Source organism: Platichthys flesus, chromosome 4 (assembly GCF_949316205.1).
Source record: "Platichthys flesus chromosome 4, fPlaFle2.1, whole genome shotgun sequence".
Lineage (NCBI taxonomy): Eukaryota > Metazoa > Chordata > Actinopteri > Pleuronectiformes > Pleuronectidae > Platichthys > Platichthys flesus.
The window spans coordinates 19998857-20017003 of NC_084948.1; the positions used below are offsets into that span (position 1 = coordinate 19998857).

The window sequence follows — 18147 nt, forward strand, 5'->3', positions numbered from 1 at the left end:
TATTATGATCTGCACCAAATTGCAGGCACTAATAATTATCAGTCCCCTAAACATGTCTGATCTCCAAAAGTCTAAACATCTGTACCAAAATGTAATAGGTCGTTTCCCGTCCCAGGTCGCATCCTTCAATCCCAGTTTCTTGGTCATCCTTATCTTACTTTTTCTTTAATCTTGCTCACATAAAAACAAACCATTTGGAAAGAGTAATAAACAACCACATATTAAGTTAACATTTAAAAATTAAATTAGGCGATGGACGTATAATCTCAATTTGGAGTTGGCGACAATTCCAATGCGGCACAGCCAAATATAGCCCCACTTCTTTTCAGATTACATAATTTAGCCCTATACTGTCTGTACCTTTGAATAAAGTGATGCTTTCAGAACAGAGCGGCTGCCGTCATAAGTAGATGCAATAGAGTGTAAGTGAGCCAGCATGGCAGCAGGAAGCTGCATCACTCACCACTTTGTTTGGGTATTGTTGGACCCAGCAGAGACAAACAGAGACTCCTCCGGGAGCCAGAGGAATCACCGAGAAGCAGATGGCTCACTAATAGGTGCTAATTACTGCCAGGAATCACAGCGTTCTCTGGAAAACACAACCCTGACTTCCCTTTTTTTTTTTACTGCTTGCAACTTTCTTGATAAACCTTGTGGTAAAATTCACGGATATAGGATAAAAAAAAATACTTGATTTAATGGGATAAACAGTATGAGGGTTGGAGCTATTGTGGTTTATCTCATTGCTCATGCAGCAGCGCAATTAAACAGCAAAGGGCAATATAGAATCAATAAGGCAATTTCTGCTGTGCCGTTTGTCCCAGAGCAAAAAGAAAATTATTAACTTCACAGAACATCAACCACAATTGATGTTTCAGTCAGATTTATATATGTGAGGATAAACTGAACAAGTCAAATGGAATTTCTGTTTGGTATTCAAGACTATTTTTCTACCACAACAATACCTATGGGATAACGGAAGTTACTAGTTTCCATAAATGTCAGCAACAATCATGTGCGCACACTGTTCCATAGGGATTTTTGACTCACTGGTTATTTATGAAGGCATATTTATTGATGGTCTCTAAGACAGACTTGAACGGTATCTTGGAGGTCAGAGTGTAGCCATGTTGGACCATCGGCTCTCCATCAGGACCATCCCAACAGTCCACTACAGGAAGAAAAACAGAGGAAATGATGCATGAATATGGAAATCATTTCACAGATTTTTATTCTCTATTTCTATTTCTCATGCCCCTCACGAACACTGGTGTTACTTGATTCTGGGACAGGTAATAGTGTGAGTATAAGCAATGTTCAAGCAGCAGCTTACGCTTCATAGTAATAACATTGTGTTCAATTGTTTTGTTTTTTTATTCAGTGTTGCTGCAGCTCTGGGCCTGTTTCTAATTTTATTACCAACACAGGGGAAACCAGTTTAGGGCTTTCATTTAAAAACATGAAGAAAAATGCTAAGCAGTTCCCCAGTTATCCATGTTATCCATAAAATATACATGAAAACTCTGAACTGCCATTGTTTTGTTAAATGTTAGTGCCAAACTGAATGATACCATTTGGTGACAAGAGTTTGTTCAAATTTCATTAAAGCCTTCTGGGCCAATCACAATAGGCCGTTTAAATGTCTGTGTCATCTATGTGGTAATGACAATTCAAGGATCCTAAAACTGATGTAAATAAATGGTATTCAGATATCATTCATTTAAAAGCAGTATTCACACCTATACTTTTCCGGTTGGGCTGAGTCACAATGATACAACACAATCACATTAGTGTTGTGCAGCCTTTAAAGTAAATACATGCCCACCCTCTACGCAGCGGCAGCCCGACTGCAGCACCCAGGCGTACATGTCCGTCTTAGAGTGAGAGAGGAGCTGGTCCCCGGTCAGGTAGGTGTTATGAGAGGAGGCGATGAAGTAGTTACAGAGCGGCTGCTCCATGTCCTGATTCACCTCGTGGTGCAAAGGGTTGAAAATGTCACACGTTGGACTGCGCATGTAACTCGTAAAACCTGAAGACAAGACAAATAAAAACAAGTGATTTTAAAAAGGAAGCAATTTATTGCAGAATTTAGAGTCAAAATTGCTCCATGAATGGCAACATCACTCAATACAATCTCAATAACTATTGAATGAATTGACATTAATGTTTGTAAGGACGTTAACTGTTACTTGATAGGGAATCCTGTGACTGGGGTGCCCTCTGACCTTTGATTTAGCGCCACCAGGGGGTTGATAAGTGTAGTTTAAATGCAGTTACCAATCCTTTGACATATCTCAAGAGCTATTCGATACATTGGCACTCAAAGCATTCCCTTCCTCCTCAACTGTAACCTGTGTTTAGTGGTAATTAGCTACCATTAGCATGCCAACATGCTAAACTAGCATAGTGATCACAAAGTGAAGCCAAACTATCATGATTGCCCCATTTTAGGTCATTAGCCCCGACTCATGTTATTTGATGGGACATGAACACATCTAAGTGGTCAATTTGCACGTCAGATACATTTTTCAGTTTCTGGCATAAATTATGTTTGACTGTTGTATTTGCTGGTAAGTTTGGTTTTAAAAAGCCTAGCTATTTGAAGCTACAAAAAAACTCTGGAAATGACGCCACCAAGGCAAGGAGTGGAAAGACATCAATCTTTATATAGACTATAATTAAATCATCCTGAGCACATTTGCATGCAGATGTTAGCATCTGTTTCCATTGAGCTGTTGATTGTTGACTCTTATTCTTGTTTCTCTTGTAAATCTACAGATAAGAGCGATCCTGGCGTCCACAGCAGAGGTGACGGCGGAACATAACAACGCCCTTTGAATTTTCCTTCTCGTAAACTGATCCTGCAACAGATTTTCAGAAACCGATGTTCCGGGTTGTTTAAAAATAAAAGCGGCACATTTCTTTCTTCTATTTCAAACAACCAGCTACCAGATGTAATCGTGCATCTTCTAACAGTGACACCTACAATATCTCTTCATCAGCAGGTTGAGCTCCAGGAAATAACAGGATCAGAGGCAAGTGCATTACAAGCACAGTTCTGTGCATGAAGGAGGAGTGGCAAAGAAGAAAGCATCCTTTCATCCAGGGGGGAGGAATACGAATGAGACGGGAATACCAAGAGCGGGAGAAATCGGAAACAAGCAAGAACGCAGGCGAGAGGAAAGAGGCAGACGTTGAAAATCTTACTAAAAATGTTATGCAAATATGGGATAAATCTTGTCATGGGGCCAATGTGGTGAAATCCAGAATTTAACAATACACTGTGCGACAAGAACACTAGATCCCCCTACTGGACACAGTATAGACAGTGACACAGACATAAAGAGATCAAATATTGTAGTTTCCTCATCACACTGTGCAATGTTGTGGCAGTGTAAGTCCGTTTGTAAGTTTCTGTCACATCCGTGCACAAAGCATGTTCAACACACATTTCAGGCCTGCAGGGGGGGCATCAGACATACTGGCGTGATCAGCCAGACACATGCAGTGTTAGCCTTCATGCCTCCAACGACACGATTAGTCGCACTCCTCCTCCTCCTCCCTCCATCTCCTCTGCCTGTCCTCAGTACTCCTCTCATTTTTGTCACACTCTCATTTTGCCTTTCCCTCCGCCCTCATTCTGGCTTCCCAATTTTCTCAGTCCAGATACCCTCGTCAATCCTCACACCCCCATCTCCCTAAAGCTCAGTCCTCAGTTACATGTGGCATTAATGGAAGTGACACTCAGAGATGAACTCTTTCCAGAGAGAAAATATGAAAACGTTAAAGTCATTATTTTATATTTTGAGCCACACATTGTCAGGATTTCAGCGAAATTATTTAAAAAAATAGTTAGTTATAAAATGTTATAAACAGTAGTGATGAAATCAAACCTCCCCTTTCTTGAAGCCAAAGATTAGTTGAGTTAGTTCAGATATTTATCTTCTTTGTTTCTATTCAAAATGTGTGGTCTGAAGGAAAGATTAGATATTTTACATTATTTTCTTTGATTCCTCATTTCCTCTGTCAGTGACTTACGAATGAAAGTGATTTCTTTACCTCTGGTTATAGAAACTATTCTGTTAATTCATGGAGTCTTGTAAGGTCGTGCAGGCTGGGAATGGTTCTGAACAAGAATAAATAAAACTAATTAATTTATTTATTGAAAAAACGAGCTTAATTAGCTGTTCATAAGCCACATGATGTGTTCCACTCTGCTCTTACAAGCTGGCACCTCATGAATAAACTTGTGATGGCATGAACTTTGTTATATATATTAGCTGAGCCCAAGGGGAGTGAATCTAAAGCTGTGAGAAAGAAGACGGTGAAACCAGAGACATTTACCTTCAATCCCCATAACACCTCTTTGTTTATTCTCGTCCGACAACTCAAACTTGTCCACGATTTCAGCAACGTACTCTGGAGTCACACTGACTATCTGCAGAGACAAAGAGCAAATATGAGAGTTGAGAGAACACAAGATGTGAACACTGTGTTTTCTTAATTTTTTGGGGGATCAAGGGAAAATGTCCAAAATGATTGAACAGTTTCAGGGAGAATGTTCCGTTCTCAAATGGCTTTAAATGAAAAGGCAGTTTCCTCAAGGTCAGAACCTCATCAGTTTTACAATAAACATTGTCCCGCAGTAGCGTCGCAGTACTGCGAGTTATCATGAACACCAGATGAATATGTGAATTACAGATTAAATACAAAAATTTACAACATATTGCATTTACTTATAATACTGATGATAATGTGGTGATTTCCTGTCCATGACTTTTAAGACTTGTTTCTAAAATGACCTTGTTAACCTTACTATGATTGAGATGAGAGAATATTAATATAAGAGAATATTACTACGAGAGAATATTACTATGAGAGAATATGCAATGAACTGAATTAGATCCTTTGAAATGTAGTTAATAACTAAATACAGTCTAAAAGCCAAATGCAGTCAGAATGGAATCATCTTTCTACAATACATTTGTGTCTGTGTTAAATTAATTGACAACTGTGTTAAGCAGCTCATTCAGTGAACTGTACAACTGCAGCCTGGAGATGAGAACTCAGCATAATTAAAAATGACACAATCAGAATGTAAAAGGGCAAAAATGTGTCAGAAACACAATGAAAAGACACAGAGGGAAAAAAACAATTTTAGGCCTGATAGACTCGTCTACTGGAGCAGATTCCAGACAGCTGAGACCGACAGAGTTACATTAGACTAAGGATGTGGGGGAAATAAATATCTCTTTTCTGTGGCTGGATATTAATGGATGATTCGAGAGCAGGAACTTTGCCATAAATACGTGTCAGCTTTAACATCACTGGCTGAACATTTCATTGACTCTAACGCGCGGCCGTGCATGGCCAGCGTGGCCTTTCACCTTTTGCTCATTGCGCAGGAGGTTCGCCAGCTCCTCCGCTGTCAGGTGGTCCTTCCTGTCGCTGTACGCCATCATCAGCAGGAACAGGTCCCGTCTCAGAGACATCATCTTGTAGAAGACGGAGAACTCCTCGTACGTCAGCGAGCCCTGCTGGTCGTCGGTGTCGGCTTCCTGTGAGGGTGAGGAAGAGTTATGTCTTGGCTTTTGTGTCCACAAATGATGTTGGGATGGACACATCAAGTTATATACATCATAATACATTTGCCTATTGTGTATTACTCACTAGGTTAGACTAAAAATCATCTCCTCTCTAGAGAAATCAACATGATTGAATTGAAGCATAATGATAACTCAGTCTGATTATCAGGGTACCGTGAGGTGTAAAATCAATATTGACTGTAGCCATGAGCTGATATTAAACCTCACACTCTATTGATCATGGTTTAAAATTAGAAAATGTAGTCTTGTCTTGTCAGGGGAGCTGCTGTTCGAACACGCAGCTGCAAACTCATCTTTTTCTTTCTCTCTCCATCTCTGTCATGTCATACTTCACACCAGCCATCATGCACGGCGCTCCAGCTTCTATGCCACAAACACATTACCTCTCCAAAATCAATTTTTCCTTTGCCTAACCTTGTGTGTCGCTCCATGTGTCTCACGGCTCATTCTACCCTGACACTCCGTACCGCCCGCGTGCCGGGATTCAGCCGCTCACATTTCCCGTATCTCACGGGGGCCCATTCGACTCCACACCAAATCTAATAATACCAGCTAATGCCTCCATCACACTCCCGTAATGAGCTCGCCGTGGGCACCGGGGACTCGATCACGGACGGAATCTACACACGACCACTCGGAAAAATCACTGTGATGGTCTACATCAGAAATGCATAGAAAAACAAAGGGGTTCTGGGTATTCTAAACAACGGCACAAGCTGCTCAGGTGGCTTTCGCTGCTCCGTACCACTGCTTGAATGGAATGGGATAAATTACTGAATTGTTACGTTTCATCTAAAGTCAGAGGATGAAGTGATTTACAGTGTAAAATTTGAGTTTAGTTCATTATCAATGGATAAAAACTTTCAGATTCCCTGTATCGACTCTGATTTAACAGTGTTGTTGGAGAGGCTTGAGGGGAAAGCTTTGTTTGGATATTTTAAATTTGTTTTCATAAAAGTGAATTCTTTAGGAAAATGTCACTCTGAGCTGAAGAAAGGCTTCACTCTTGTAAATTGATTGTCACACGACTCATTGAGAAGTTTAATGGCCCTGAAAACATTTTCTGTCAATCAAACTTTTACCCTTTAAGTATCCTAAATTAAAAAAAAATATTATTTCACATGAGGGATTTCTGTCATTTAGTTTTTTAAGCTCTTTTTCCTTGTTTAAATTGGGAATTGAGATTTGCAAACTCAGATGCTTTCCTGCACTAATCTGAATTTTGCAGTATTTGAATCAAAACGTGATGACGTTTGTGTTTTGCTTACATTGCCAAACTCTGACCCCAAAAAGTCCTGATGCAGAGGCTGCATATTTAAAAGTTAATTCTACTTAAATAATAACTAAAGGTGCTTTAGTTTCAAAAGTTAAGTTTGTTAGATGCTTTTTTGTCACAAATGTTTAATGTTGGAGAGAAATACAGTTCTTTAGATTTTAGAGCTCATTAAATCGGATAAGTCGGTTCATTATCATTATTCATAATCCTCACGATCATTATTTTCTAATGTCATCATGGCCTCTTGAAACTGTCAAAAGGCAAATATATGAGTCTTCATTTTTTCCTCTCCTATAAACATGTACATGCAATAACACAAAAATAAAAGAGAAAATCGAGGTTTACATTTTGTCACTAAAAATAACCAAATAACTAGTGACACCCTGTAAACATGGCGACATGTGGGACCCCTGGTGATGGGTTAGTTACTCATTTCTGCGATGTTGATAATCCAACCTATTTTATCTCAGTTTCAAACGCTTCTATAAAATAAAACAACAGCTCCTCTGTTCACGAAACATCAATAGCCTCTACCGTACATTCCTGCATGCTATTCCTCACCTGTCCACTAGTTGACCCCTACTGTCGCCTGTGCGCACACCTTCTCGCAACTGCTCATAGTCCCCAGTGTATATACAACACTCTGTCATTGTTTTCTCTGCCTTGTTTTTGTTGGCTTAATCTTAATCCCTTTGGTTGTGTCTGCTGCGTGGCTGCTCTAATGGTGCTGACGTGTGTGTGTTTATGTGTGTGTGTGTGTCTATTCATAAGTCTACATTTTTCCGCCAGCTGGTTAAACCCACACACATCTGCTTATAGATGTTCTCTCAACATCTGCAAACTTGGCAGACTTACCCGAGTCCGATTTAACACATGAATTGAAACACAAATAAAAACACTGTCTGCTGGAATAAGTACCTTCCCAAATAAATCAGTTTTTCAAACTCTGTAACAATGAGTATTATGAAATGTGTTTTGGTCTCTGATACTGCACTTCAGTGTCCTTGAAAAACCATAACTCGATTTAAAAAAGCCAAAGTGTGGATTTCTGACATTACTCGATGTGACTTCTGTTTTAAAAAATTTAAGAAACCCCGTCCTGAATCGACTTCATACTTTTCCTCTAAAAGTGTTTCTTTCGCTTCTGATCATATGAAATATTCCTCGCACATTTATCTGAATTACGTAAATGCACATTAACGTAAAAAATGCAACGGTATTGGGACTGTGATTTTTAAATATTTATGCGAGAGGAATTTTCTGTGTTCAAATGAAAGCTAACCTCTTATTTGATTTAGGTGGTTTGATATTTAAATGTTTCTATCTTCCTGATTTTCATATAATGAGGCCTCCAGAACGAGTATAAGAACATATAGTACATGTTAGATACACACGTACATATGGGTTCTGTTCCGTGTAGACCAAACACTGTTAACTTCAGACTGACCTGAAACATCTGCTTGACCTTCCTGCGAGGAAGATTGACATTCAGCTTGTGCAGAAGTTGGTAAATCTCCTCGATGTTCAGGAGGCCGTCTCCGTTTTTGTCCGCCTCCTCGAATGTCTGCTTCATCCACGTCACAGACTCACACGTTAAGGAAAAGTGGGTATATCAGAATTTGTGGCGTTATTCTATGAGCACTGTTCTTCTGATGACTCATCACAAATCATTGAATGCACTATGATGCACAAACACCTCTGACTCCAGACAAATAAAAACAAATATTTCAGGAGCAGTGTTGCGAGGAGGAGGAAATCTTTTTGTGTTTATAAAATAATCTCTCAGTCAAAATTGCATAAGCACAAACTTGTTTTCCATCCTGGACACATTTTCACAGTGATGCAACTGTTCTCTTTCCTAAAAGGATATTGGTTGTGTGTCCGCTGCCGCTTGGCCAGCGAGTCCTCATCGCTGATCCCAGCCATCAGGTAGCCGAGTCCCGTTATCCAGGTTCTGGCTTCTTCTGCATTGGACGTCACCAGGTCAAGGGACTCCATGTGGTTGCCATGGTACACTGTGAAGCAGCAGGCCGGGTCAAAGCTGCTGTCCGCATGGCGATGGAAGATGTCTGATTGACCGCCCTCTGTCACTTTGTACAGCGAATCGATGGTGACTGATGAAGAGAAGAAGAGTGAATTTGTTAAAACGCCTAAAACTGAAATACACAATCCCTGTCTAAAGAAGTGAAATGGTTCTTATCGGTAAGAAATCCCTCATAGACATCAATGATACAAACCAGTACAAGTATAGCCTCCAGCTCTGAGAGGTATACCTTTAATGTTATTGATATCAATGAGAAACTGTTGCACTGGTTTACATGTTCCCCCTTTACCACGAACACAGACGCTGTCGTTTACTTTAAATCGGTCCCAAATGCATCATCAATACTCAGTTCAGCCTTGAATGTTTATCAATCCACAGCTGAAAATAGTCCCCAACAAACACTTGCCAATTGAATTTAATCAGTCCATCTTTTAGTCAAATTGAATAAATTAGAAGCAATTCTCTAAAGGCACACTTGAGATATCATGCTCCAGAGATTAAAAACACGAATATAAGGCCATCATGACTATTATCATTTGACCTCCCAACCCTAACCCAGTTAAAGTGAACTTGAAAGGAATCTCTCACTTTTAAGATAACCTGTTCAGAAGCTAAAATAGTTTTTTTGAGGTCACAGCAACCTTGACCTTTCACCACGAAAATCGTATCTGTTTATCACACACTGCAGTAAGTCACATCTTATCATTTAAAAATAAAATGTAAGTATTGCATTGTGCTGTATTTTTGCAGATAAAAGACAAAACCTGAAACAAACTACAAAACAATAAATTCATTGTATTTAAATGCTCATTACTAACTAGAAATAGGAGTCACACTTATATTAAGTGGTCTGTGAAGTGTTTGGATGTGTGTGCGAGAGTGAATTTACTCACTCTTGGCCTTCTCACTCTTGCGTGAGGGCTTCCAGCGGATGCAGGACCGATGCTCATCCAGGTAGAAGAGTCTCACCAGCCCTTTTGATCCGGCCTTCAGCTTCACCATCTGTGTCCCGGACTGCATCACACTCATGCATCGCTCCACTGCAGACGAAAACACAAACAGTGGGGTCAGAGGAGCACTATATTAAGACACAAAGGGAACAGGTGTCTGACTTTGTTCTTTCTTTCTCAGGAAGAGGTGCGGCAAAGTGTCACGGAGTCGCTCAGTTAGCGGAGCAGGCAGCGGCTGATGTGGGTCAGAGTCCAGAGTGCCACAGAGACGCCACTGTGTGAACAGACAGGGCTGCTCTTTTCTGTCGTCCTGTGACCTGCTCCTGGAAGCAGCTGAGAGGAGGAAGAGAGGGATCTCACAGAGACGGAGCTAATGTGTGACTCTCTGTTCAGAGTTTCCCAGGAGGCCGACAGGGCCTGAGGGAAGAAAATTTCTCCATCATGCTGCTGAGGCAGGTGGAAACTAAGCCAGGGCTGCTTCAACAGAACATAAAGACTATAAACTTGTAACAAGGTTATAGTCTGGGGAAAAGCTTTTCTGTAATCCTGCATGACTGGATCGTCAACAAACCTCACTATGAACAGCATACATTGGAACAATTTTCTAAACTAATGAGTGTCGATTTTAGTGTCTCATAAAGTTTTTCATATGGAAAAGGTCTTCAAAGTAAAAAAGGCCACCATCAGCCACAAAGGGAGCTCCTCCCTCTGGTATTATGCATTTTGGTGATCCAAATACACCAAAATGCATAATGCACGCCTAGTGGCTAGTCTGACACGCCCCTCAACAAAGCCGGGTAAATCGATAGCAGAGACCGATATATTTCCCACATGTACTGGAAGCGGTTGACCATTCACAGCAGTGTTAGTCAGAGACTGCATTTTATCAGGATGGGGTCTTAAACAGACTGGAGCTCAAACCAAGTGATTCAGAAAGAGGCGGAAAAGAGGAACATTTTCATGTAATAACCCAAATTAATATGATGATATACAATTATGAGCACAATATGTCTCTTTTTGAACAGGCAGCATTGAACCAAATTGGATGTCGGGTAGCAAGGTGCTCGTACCAGCTCCTATCGTGTTACATTAGTTTTACATAGTGATGCATTTCTGAAAGTATCTGCCCCATCAGCTCCAACACGAGTCACGACACAACCGCATGCTGGTTGCATGTTCACGGTAACATTCTCACACTGAGCACAAGCTGATGACAGTTCGCTGTCTGTCTCTGCAATACATTGCACCGCAGTATACAATATGTATGTGCACCATATACTGGGAAGAGATCACTCTCATCTGGAGTTGAAGGTTCAGTTAAAGACACTTGAATTGAGCATTGGAATGGTTGGAGAGGGATTATAATGGTGGAGTGAAGATAAGAACAGAGGAACTGCGATGATGCTGAGAAGTGACTGTTTGTTTGATTGCTTGGCTGCCTGCTACTGTCCAGCATCAGAAAAGCATAAAAGACAAAACTTCAAACTTTTTACTTTTCATGACAGCTGGTGGCAGGGATACAGACAGCGAGATTTCCAACCTCATTAGTGGAGTGTGTGCCTGCCCGCCTGCCTCTTTGTGTGTGTGTGTGTGTGTGTGTGTGTGTGTGTGTGTGTGTGGCTGAGCATAAGCCTTCATGGGATATGTTTATTTTTACATGTTCCAGTATGGACATATAGCCCATGATCTGTCTTAAAATAACTGTGATAATGAAAAAGTAATATGTAGTTAATAAAATCCCTTTGGTGCAGCCATGGCTCTGATGTATTTAGATATGTGGCTACAGAAAAAAAGAGTGGAACTTGTGTCTTTTTGTAAATGTAAAGATTGTAGAAGCAAAATCCATTCTGTCTCAAAGACAGAACAGGAAGCCACAAGGTTGCATAGTAAAATAATAGTGTGCAAAATATCACCCGCTCATATTCACAGGCTAATAAAACCAATTGTTATCAATCATTTTGTTGTGATACTCCTCGGTCACAATGGAGAAGCCGCCACACAAGATTCATTGTACTGAAGGTTAATGTGACGTGAGAAAGTGCCTCAGTATAGAGACGTCTGCTTTACTTGAGATTCTGAGAGTTGAGGACCATACCTGAAGGAGCTTCAGTTGTTCAAATATTTGTCACCATGAGAGGTTGGACCTGAGTTTTCAAGGGCAAAGGAGAGCAAATCTCTAAGAGACACATGCATATACAGGAATTTGTGGAGCTACAATAATCTGTACTGAAAGTTTGAGAGTAAAAAAAAATGGAGGGGTTAGGGTTTCAATAGCTACTCATCCAAATCACTGCACTTCCTGGGGTGCTTGAAAATAAACCCACAATGTTTGAAGTCGATGCGCTGAGCAGTTGTTGAAGGAAGAAAGAAAAACAGATTTGTTAGGTGTGGACACTACAGCCAGATACATAAGCCAATGGCAAATTGTTCTGATTGGACAAAGTTTAAGAAAAAACAAAAAAACAATAAAATGTAATCAACAAAATTCAAGAAAGTCTCCGTAGAGCTTCACAATAAAAAGGCAATGAGGCTCCAATCAAGGTAAAGGTATAAAAACATTTCCAAGCAGAACCTCTGTGGCCTCTCTAACTGTAAAATTAAGGCTTTGAACCTCTTAGTAGATTGGGACAAATTGAAGACCCTGTTAAAAAACAAGGATGGACAGATTCAAGGTCTTCACATTTTACATCTTCAAACTTCAAACCTTGGAAAAGACAAAACCTTTTTTAACCTTACAAGGTTGGAGAGAAGTGCGCACAAATAAATAAATTATATTCTGTGATGACAGGGTGATTATCTTCAAAGTCAAATAAAGTCAAATCTCTCCTGCATTCAATACCCATGTTTAAGTACTAAACAGAACACGTGCTGAGTATAGAGCACTTGTTAACAGTCCCTCTGTCCTGGGGATAAGCTCAGCAGTGACACAAATTTACTTCTCGATATTTCTCAAGTCGAAGATGCTCACTCCAGGGACTTTATTACACACACACACACACACACACAGACACACACAGACACACACAGACACACACACACACAGACACACAGACACACACAGACAGACACACACACAGACACACACACGCAGACACACACACACAGACACACACACACACACACACACAGAAACACACACACACACACACACACACACAGACACAGACACAGACACACATACACACCCACACACACACACAGACACACACAGACACACACACACATACACAAGCTTGAGCACATGAATCCGAGCTCTGCAGTCTCCCAAGGTGCATGACAAATCATGAATGCACAAATGGTCCCACAGCCTGCTGGGTTGATAACACAATAGAGTATGTTGGGAGAGAAACAAGCAGCCAAATGACTAAAGCAGTGAACTTATGGGATATCCCTTCTAACAAATTTCACTGTTGGTTTAGTGAGGTCCCCACCAGAGACACTTCTGCTCACGGTCAAGGTCAATAGTCTGGGATAAAAGTGAATGACAAATACAGTCTGGTACAATTAGACTACTATAGTAGACTAATTATTATAGTAGACAGTCTGGTACAATTAGACTACTATAGTTTCTAAGTTAGTTTGGTGGCATGGTGGTCCAGTGGTTGGCACTTTGCTCCACGAAAAGTAGGTTCTTATAGGGAGTGTTTTATGTTCTCCATGTGTCTGCATAAGCATTTTCCATCTTCCTCCCACAGTCCAAATCCATCCATCCATCCATTATCTATAATGCTTATCCTTTGAGGGTCGGTGGGAGGCTGGAGCCAATCCCAGCAAACACAGGGCGAGAGGCGGGGTACACTCTGGACAGGTTGCCATGGCGATTCACATTGCCAGCATATAGAGACAAACAACCTATGGTCGACAAATTAGAGTCTCCAGTGAAGACCCAAGCCAAACTGGAACAGTAAACCAGGAACCATCTTGCTGAGAGCTGACAGTGTAACGTTGTGCAGGACATGCAGCTTAGGTGAACTGGGGACTCTAAATTGTTACTGTGAATGGTTGATGGTTATTTGTCTCCATCAGCCCTGCAAGCTGTCCGGGATGCACCCTGCCTCTTACCCATGACCCTCAAAGATAAGCGCTGTAGATAATGGATGGACGGTTGTTTAGTTTTATTTTAATGGAATGCAAAGATCACGTTTTTTAGCATAAAAACGCTTGAATTTATGTAAAGTACAAAGGATTACAAATGTGACCATCTGACATGAGCGGCACAAAGATAATTCATTTTTCTCCAAATCGCCTGGGAGTGACTATCATTTCGTTTCTGTCCACCTGATGAATTCAAGTCCAGTATTCACCCTGTTTTAGGTTCTGTTCTCCCATCATCCTCTGAGGGAAATACCTGGTTCTTCAACTGCTAAATGACCCATGCTCACCAGTTATTCACTAACGTTGTCTGTCTGTCAACTTGGAGCTGTGGGTGCACACGCTGCCAGTAACAGCCGCCTTTTGTGACTGGACATTTAGCCGATAAAAGCAATGGAAGAAACCTGATAAAATGCAGCCATGAAATCCAAAAAATTTGTTTAAATAAAATCCTAAAAGGATCCATGGAGCTGGAGATTAGTAATCATTATTTGATCCACTATCAATATCCAAGTATTGATTGTGGTGACCTGTCACAGCAGCGGCATCCTGAGAAGACAATCAAGATTTGAAAAGGAGCCTGTTACTTGATGAATTTAGACAAAAGACAAGGATGTTTTCTCAGGTTACTGTAGATGAAGATGAAACCGGAAGAAAATTGTAAATTAATGCATTATATCATATACCTACATACACACATACATATATACAAAAACAAAACACTTAAGTTTCCTGGGTGGCACTACAGTTTCCTACCAGTTTATTATCTAATAAACCATATATAAACAGATTAAACTCAAGTCTTACATCCCAAAGGAACTACAAAACTAACAAAGATTAAATGCTACATTTTTATTCTATGTTGAATTATTTGAAGTGTTTTGAATACGTAGCCCTTCGTAGAGATTAATACAAACTCATATGTGCACTAATGAATAAGCTGGTACTTTATAGTGTATAATAAGCAACACTCAAGACACAGACAGACTGGGGGAGAAAAATGATTAATCAGAAAGGGGAAAATAGGTTGTGTTACATTATTTATCTCACAAAGCCACTTCTTGAATTTATTAAGTCATTAAAGGGATAGTTCAAGGAGAAATCATGCCATTGAAGTGTCTGCAGGCCCAGACGTTTAAATTTCGGGGCTTGCAGGCATTTGGACAACACCACAAAAGCAGTATGGCGGTATCTTAGGTTTTTTCGGTTGCTTTATTAAATCTGAAGTATAAGTCGCCGGGGACATCAAATGTATCGGATTTGGCTGCAACAAGGTTTACCCCTGAGACTCAAAAAGTGCTTTGTGGACTCAAACTCTTCGCCCACCCCTCCATCGACATAGTGGTGAGTAGTGAACTATCCCTTTAACGATGGGATTCAGAAGGGGCTCCTGTCAAATATGGCTTTGCGCTGGTATTGATCACACCCACAACCTAGGCTCTGCTGAACAGACATGTTGTTCTGGGTCTTCGATCCCTCCCTACAAAATCCATGATTTAGGCGAGAAAAACATCTAATGACATTCTAGCTCTGATATGTAAGATCATTAATCAGGCTCAAAGTGAATCAATATTAGTTTTCCATGCATGCCCATTCTCCCAACTATTCCTTTGGAGTATAAGTATGTAAAAGAATGTTTTTTCAGTCAGTCACACATTTCACTAGAAAAAGATAACAGGGAATACGAAAGAAGTCTGTCTCTTTTTTTATCCAGCTCGGCATCGAACGCCAGGCATCTCTGTGAGGAGAACTGACATGTACAGGTTTCCGTGTCTCGGTTTCTTCAAGTCGAAACGCAACTAAAAATAAGCTCACACACATGCTTCTCCTTGCATTTCCATGTCTATTAAAGTTAAGTACAGTTTACATTTGAATGCAACCCCAGTACAAGTACCTGGAATAGTGCATCGATACCCAATGGTAAGTTTTTTCTGTACTTTGCGCTTTTTGTAACACCAGAAAATCAAATTTCACGTTGCGAAGTGAAATGCATATTGAAAAAACATATACAGTAGGTGGCGGTGTGTACATTAAAGTTGTCTGCAATCTGCCAGTTAACCCAGGGAAGAAGTTGTAAAAGAACTTTGATGCAGCTAGTTGTCCACTCATGTTAGCAAAAATGCAAACAAAGTAGGCTATAAGCTAACCAACAGTGAAGCCATAACTTTTCCAACTGGCTAATTAATAACTTGAAGTCATGTCTGTTTAGCTGTTGATCTAACAAGTAAGTTTGTTTTTTGACAAGTATTTTAACTATTTTCCCCCATGGCCCAAAGTTGCAACTGTGATGACTTTAAAATCCAAGATGACTGCGCCGTTTATCAACAGTAGTAACAGCTGTAGTTGTTACTGTGTATTAGCACTACAGCCATTTAACTTATTGTGCACACTGTCCAGTTACTGTCTGTAGACGTGTGACCACGGTGTTGGTAAGCGTGAAATGCCACGTGATGCAGTATTATGAACTGGTTGCACTAACAATGGCTTGCTGGATAACGTAAACATTGCTCCTGTGCATATGGAATGCCACCACCTCAGAAAAATAGATTGTGTCAACTTTGAAAAGTGTAAGCACACTTGAGACTGCTCTGGGCTCACTATTGTCTCCAATTACCCACACAGTACCCTGTTGCACACCTCCAGATAAATGTAGTGTTGCTTGCGATGCAGCAGCACATTATTCATTCTCTCTATTAACAATCAATTTAACATGAATCAGTGAAAGGTTGTACCGATGTAATTCGGTTGGTACCCTTAAAAGAGTTCAGTACGCAACCCCACTGTCTATCCCTATTACTCCTTGACATATCTGCAGGCGTTCTCCAGGCGACTAGCTCTCCATCAGCATGCTAAGGACCATTAAGAGTCAAACCTCTCGCCTAGTTAAACGGAAGATTACAAATCAGACGACCCCAAGAGAAGACGAAGGAGGCTGGATGTCTGCCCGCAAGAGTGGAGCTGCCTCGTAATCAAAGAAGAAAACTAAGATGAGTGTCTCTCAGAGGACCGGTGATGGTTGAAGCAAAAAAAATGAGCGCCCTTCACATCTCAGCTCCCGTATCTTGTCCTATTCTCCCTCAAGCCTTACTGCTCAGACCGTCTGAGCACGAGAATTAAAATTTACAGGTTTTTTTAACAATTCTTTTCAGTGCTAACCTGACATTTATATGCAAGTTATCCCCAGGTACCAATCGTCGTGCTTTGCTGTCTGCGGCATCTGTGCACCTGCGATTTCTCCTTCCAAAGACGCCAACAGACGACATGTCCACCCAAGTGTAAAAATCTGTGATTTTCAGCTAGCTACGATAATAAAAAGAAATATGTGAAGCATCACTTTTTTTTTTACATCTGACTCCCATTTGACATCTGTGTGTGTGTGTTTACTTGGCAGCATTTATGCTTGTGTGCATATACGAGTGTGCACGAGTAAAAACTCATCACCTCGGTCGGCCCGGAGCAGAGAGAGCAGATCAAAGCTTTGTCTAGCCACAGCGGCTCTAATTCAAACATATTTTAATGGGGCTGGTGAAAGAAAGGCCCCTGTGATAACCTGATGAACAAAGCCCGACCTCACTTAGATCAAGACAATAAGTATCAGGTCAGGACTGCAAACACACAACACAAAGCACCTGGCATCACATAATCATCATTGGCAGTTTATCATTTTCAATTTTAACTGTCATTTTAAATCTCAATATAACATGAGTTCCCCTTGGCTGTCCCTGTTGCCTCATTTCTATGAGGATTTAATTAGTGAGAGCTAATATTTCAGTTCATGAATGTCTCTGCGTGAGATCTCTGGTGAGATTCGGTCAGGCGGGGATGACTGGAATAGACCACAGTCCAAAGACTTATCTTAATCTATTCAGTACTACATAAATTCATATTCAGCGGCATCTGCCTGATCCTTCATGCACTATTCATGGGACATAAGGCAGCAGCACCTGAACTATCCCAGCCAGTTCCACTGTTGATGAAACACAACAGGGGCAGGAATCAAACCAAAATAAAACTGAACGGAGGAGAGGCGCCCTAATTTTTCCACATAATGCTCTGTTTCTCCTGTTTAGCCCTCGTGACCCACAGGTTTGTTTTGTGTGCCGAGGTTTAATGAAAATGTGACTCAGTCCACAGGACAAAATGAATGACATTTACACATGATTATGGTTACGACAAGTG

General features: G+C 40.7%; 1 protein-coding gene across 1 annotated transcript in view; it reads right to left on the reverse strand.

The window, feature by feature from the left end:
* plch1 (phospholipase C, eta 1) overlaps positions 1–18147 on the reverse strand; it is a 51119-nt gene that overhangs the window by 22107 nt on the left and 10865 nt on the right. The window contains exons 3-9 of the mRNA XM_062386310.1: positions 9820–9966; positions 8753–8996; positions 8330–8459; positions 5388–5558; positions 4345–4438; positions 1826–2029; positions 1051–1171 (exon numbers count right to left, since the gene is read on the reverse strand). Of these exons, the coding sequence (XP_062242294.1) occupies positions 1051–1171; positions 1826–2029; positions 4345–4438; positions 5388–5558; positions 8330–8459; positions 8753–8996; positions 9820–9966 (1111 nt within the window). The remainder of the gene's footprint in view (positions 1–1050; positions 1172–1825; positions 2030–4344; positions 4439–5387; positions 5559–8329; positions 8460–8752; positions 8997–9819; positions 9967–18147) is intronic.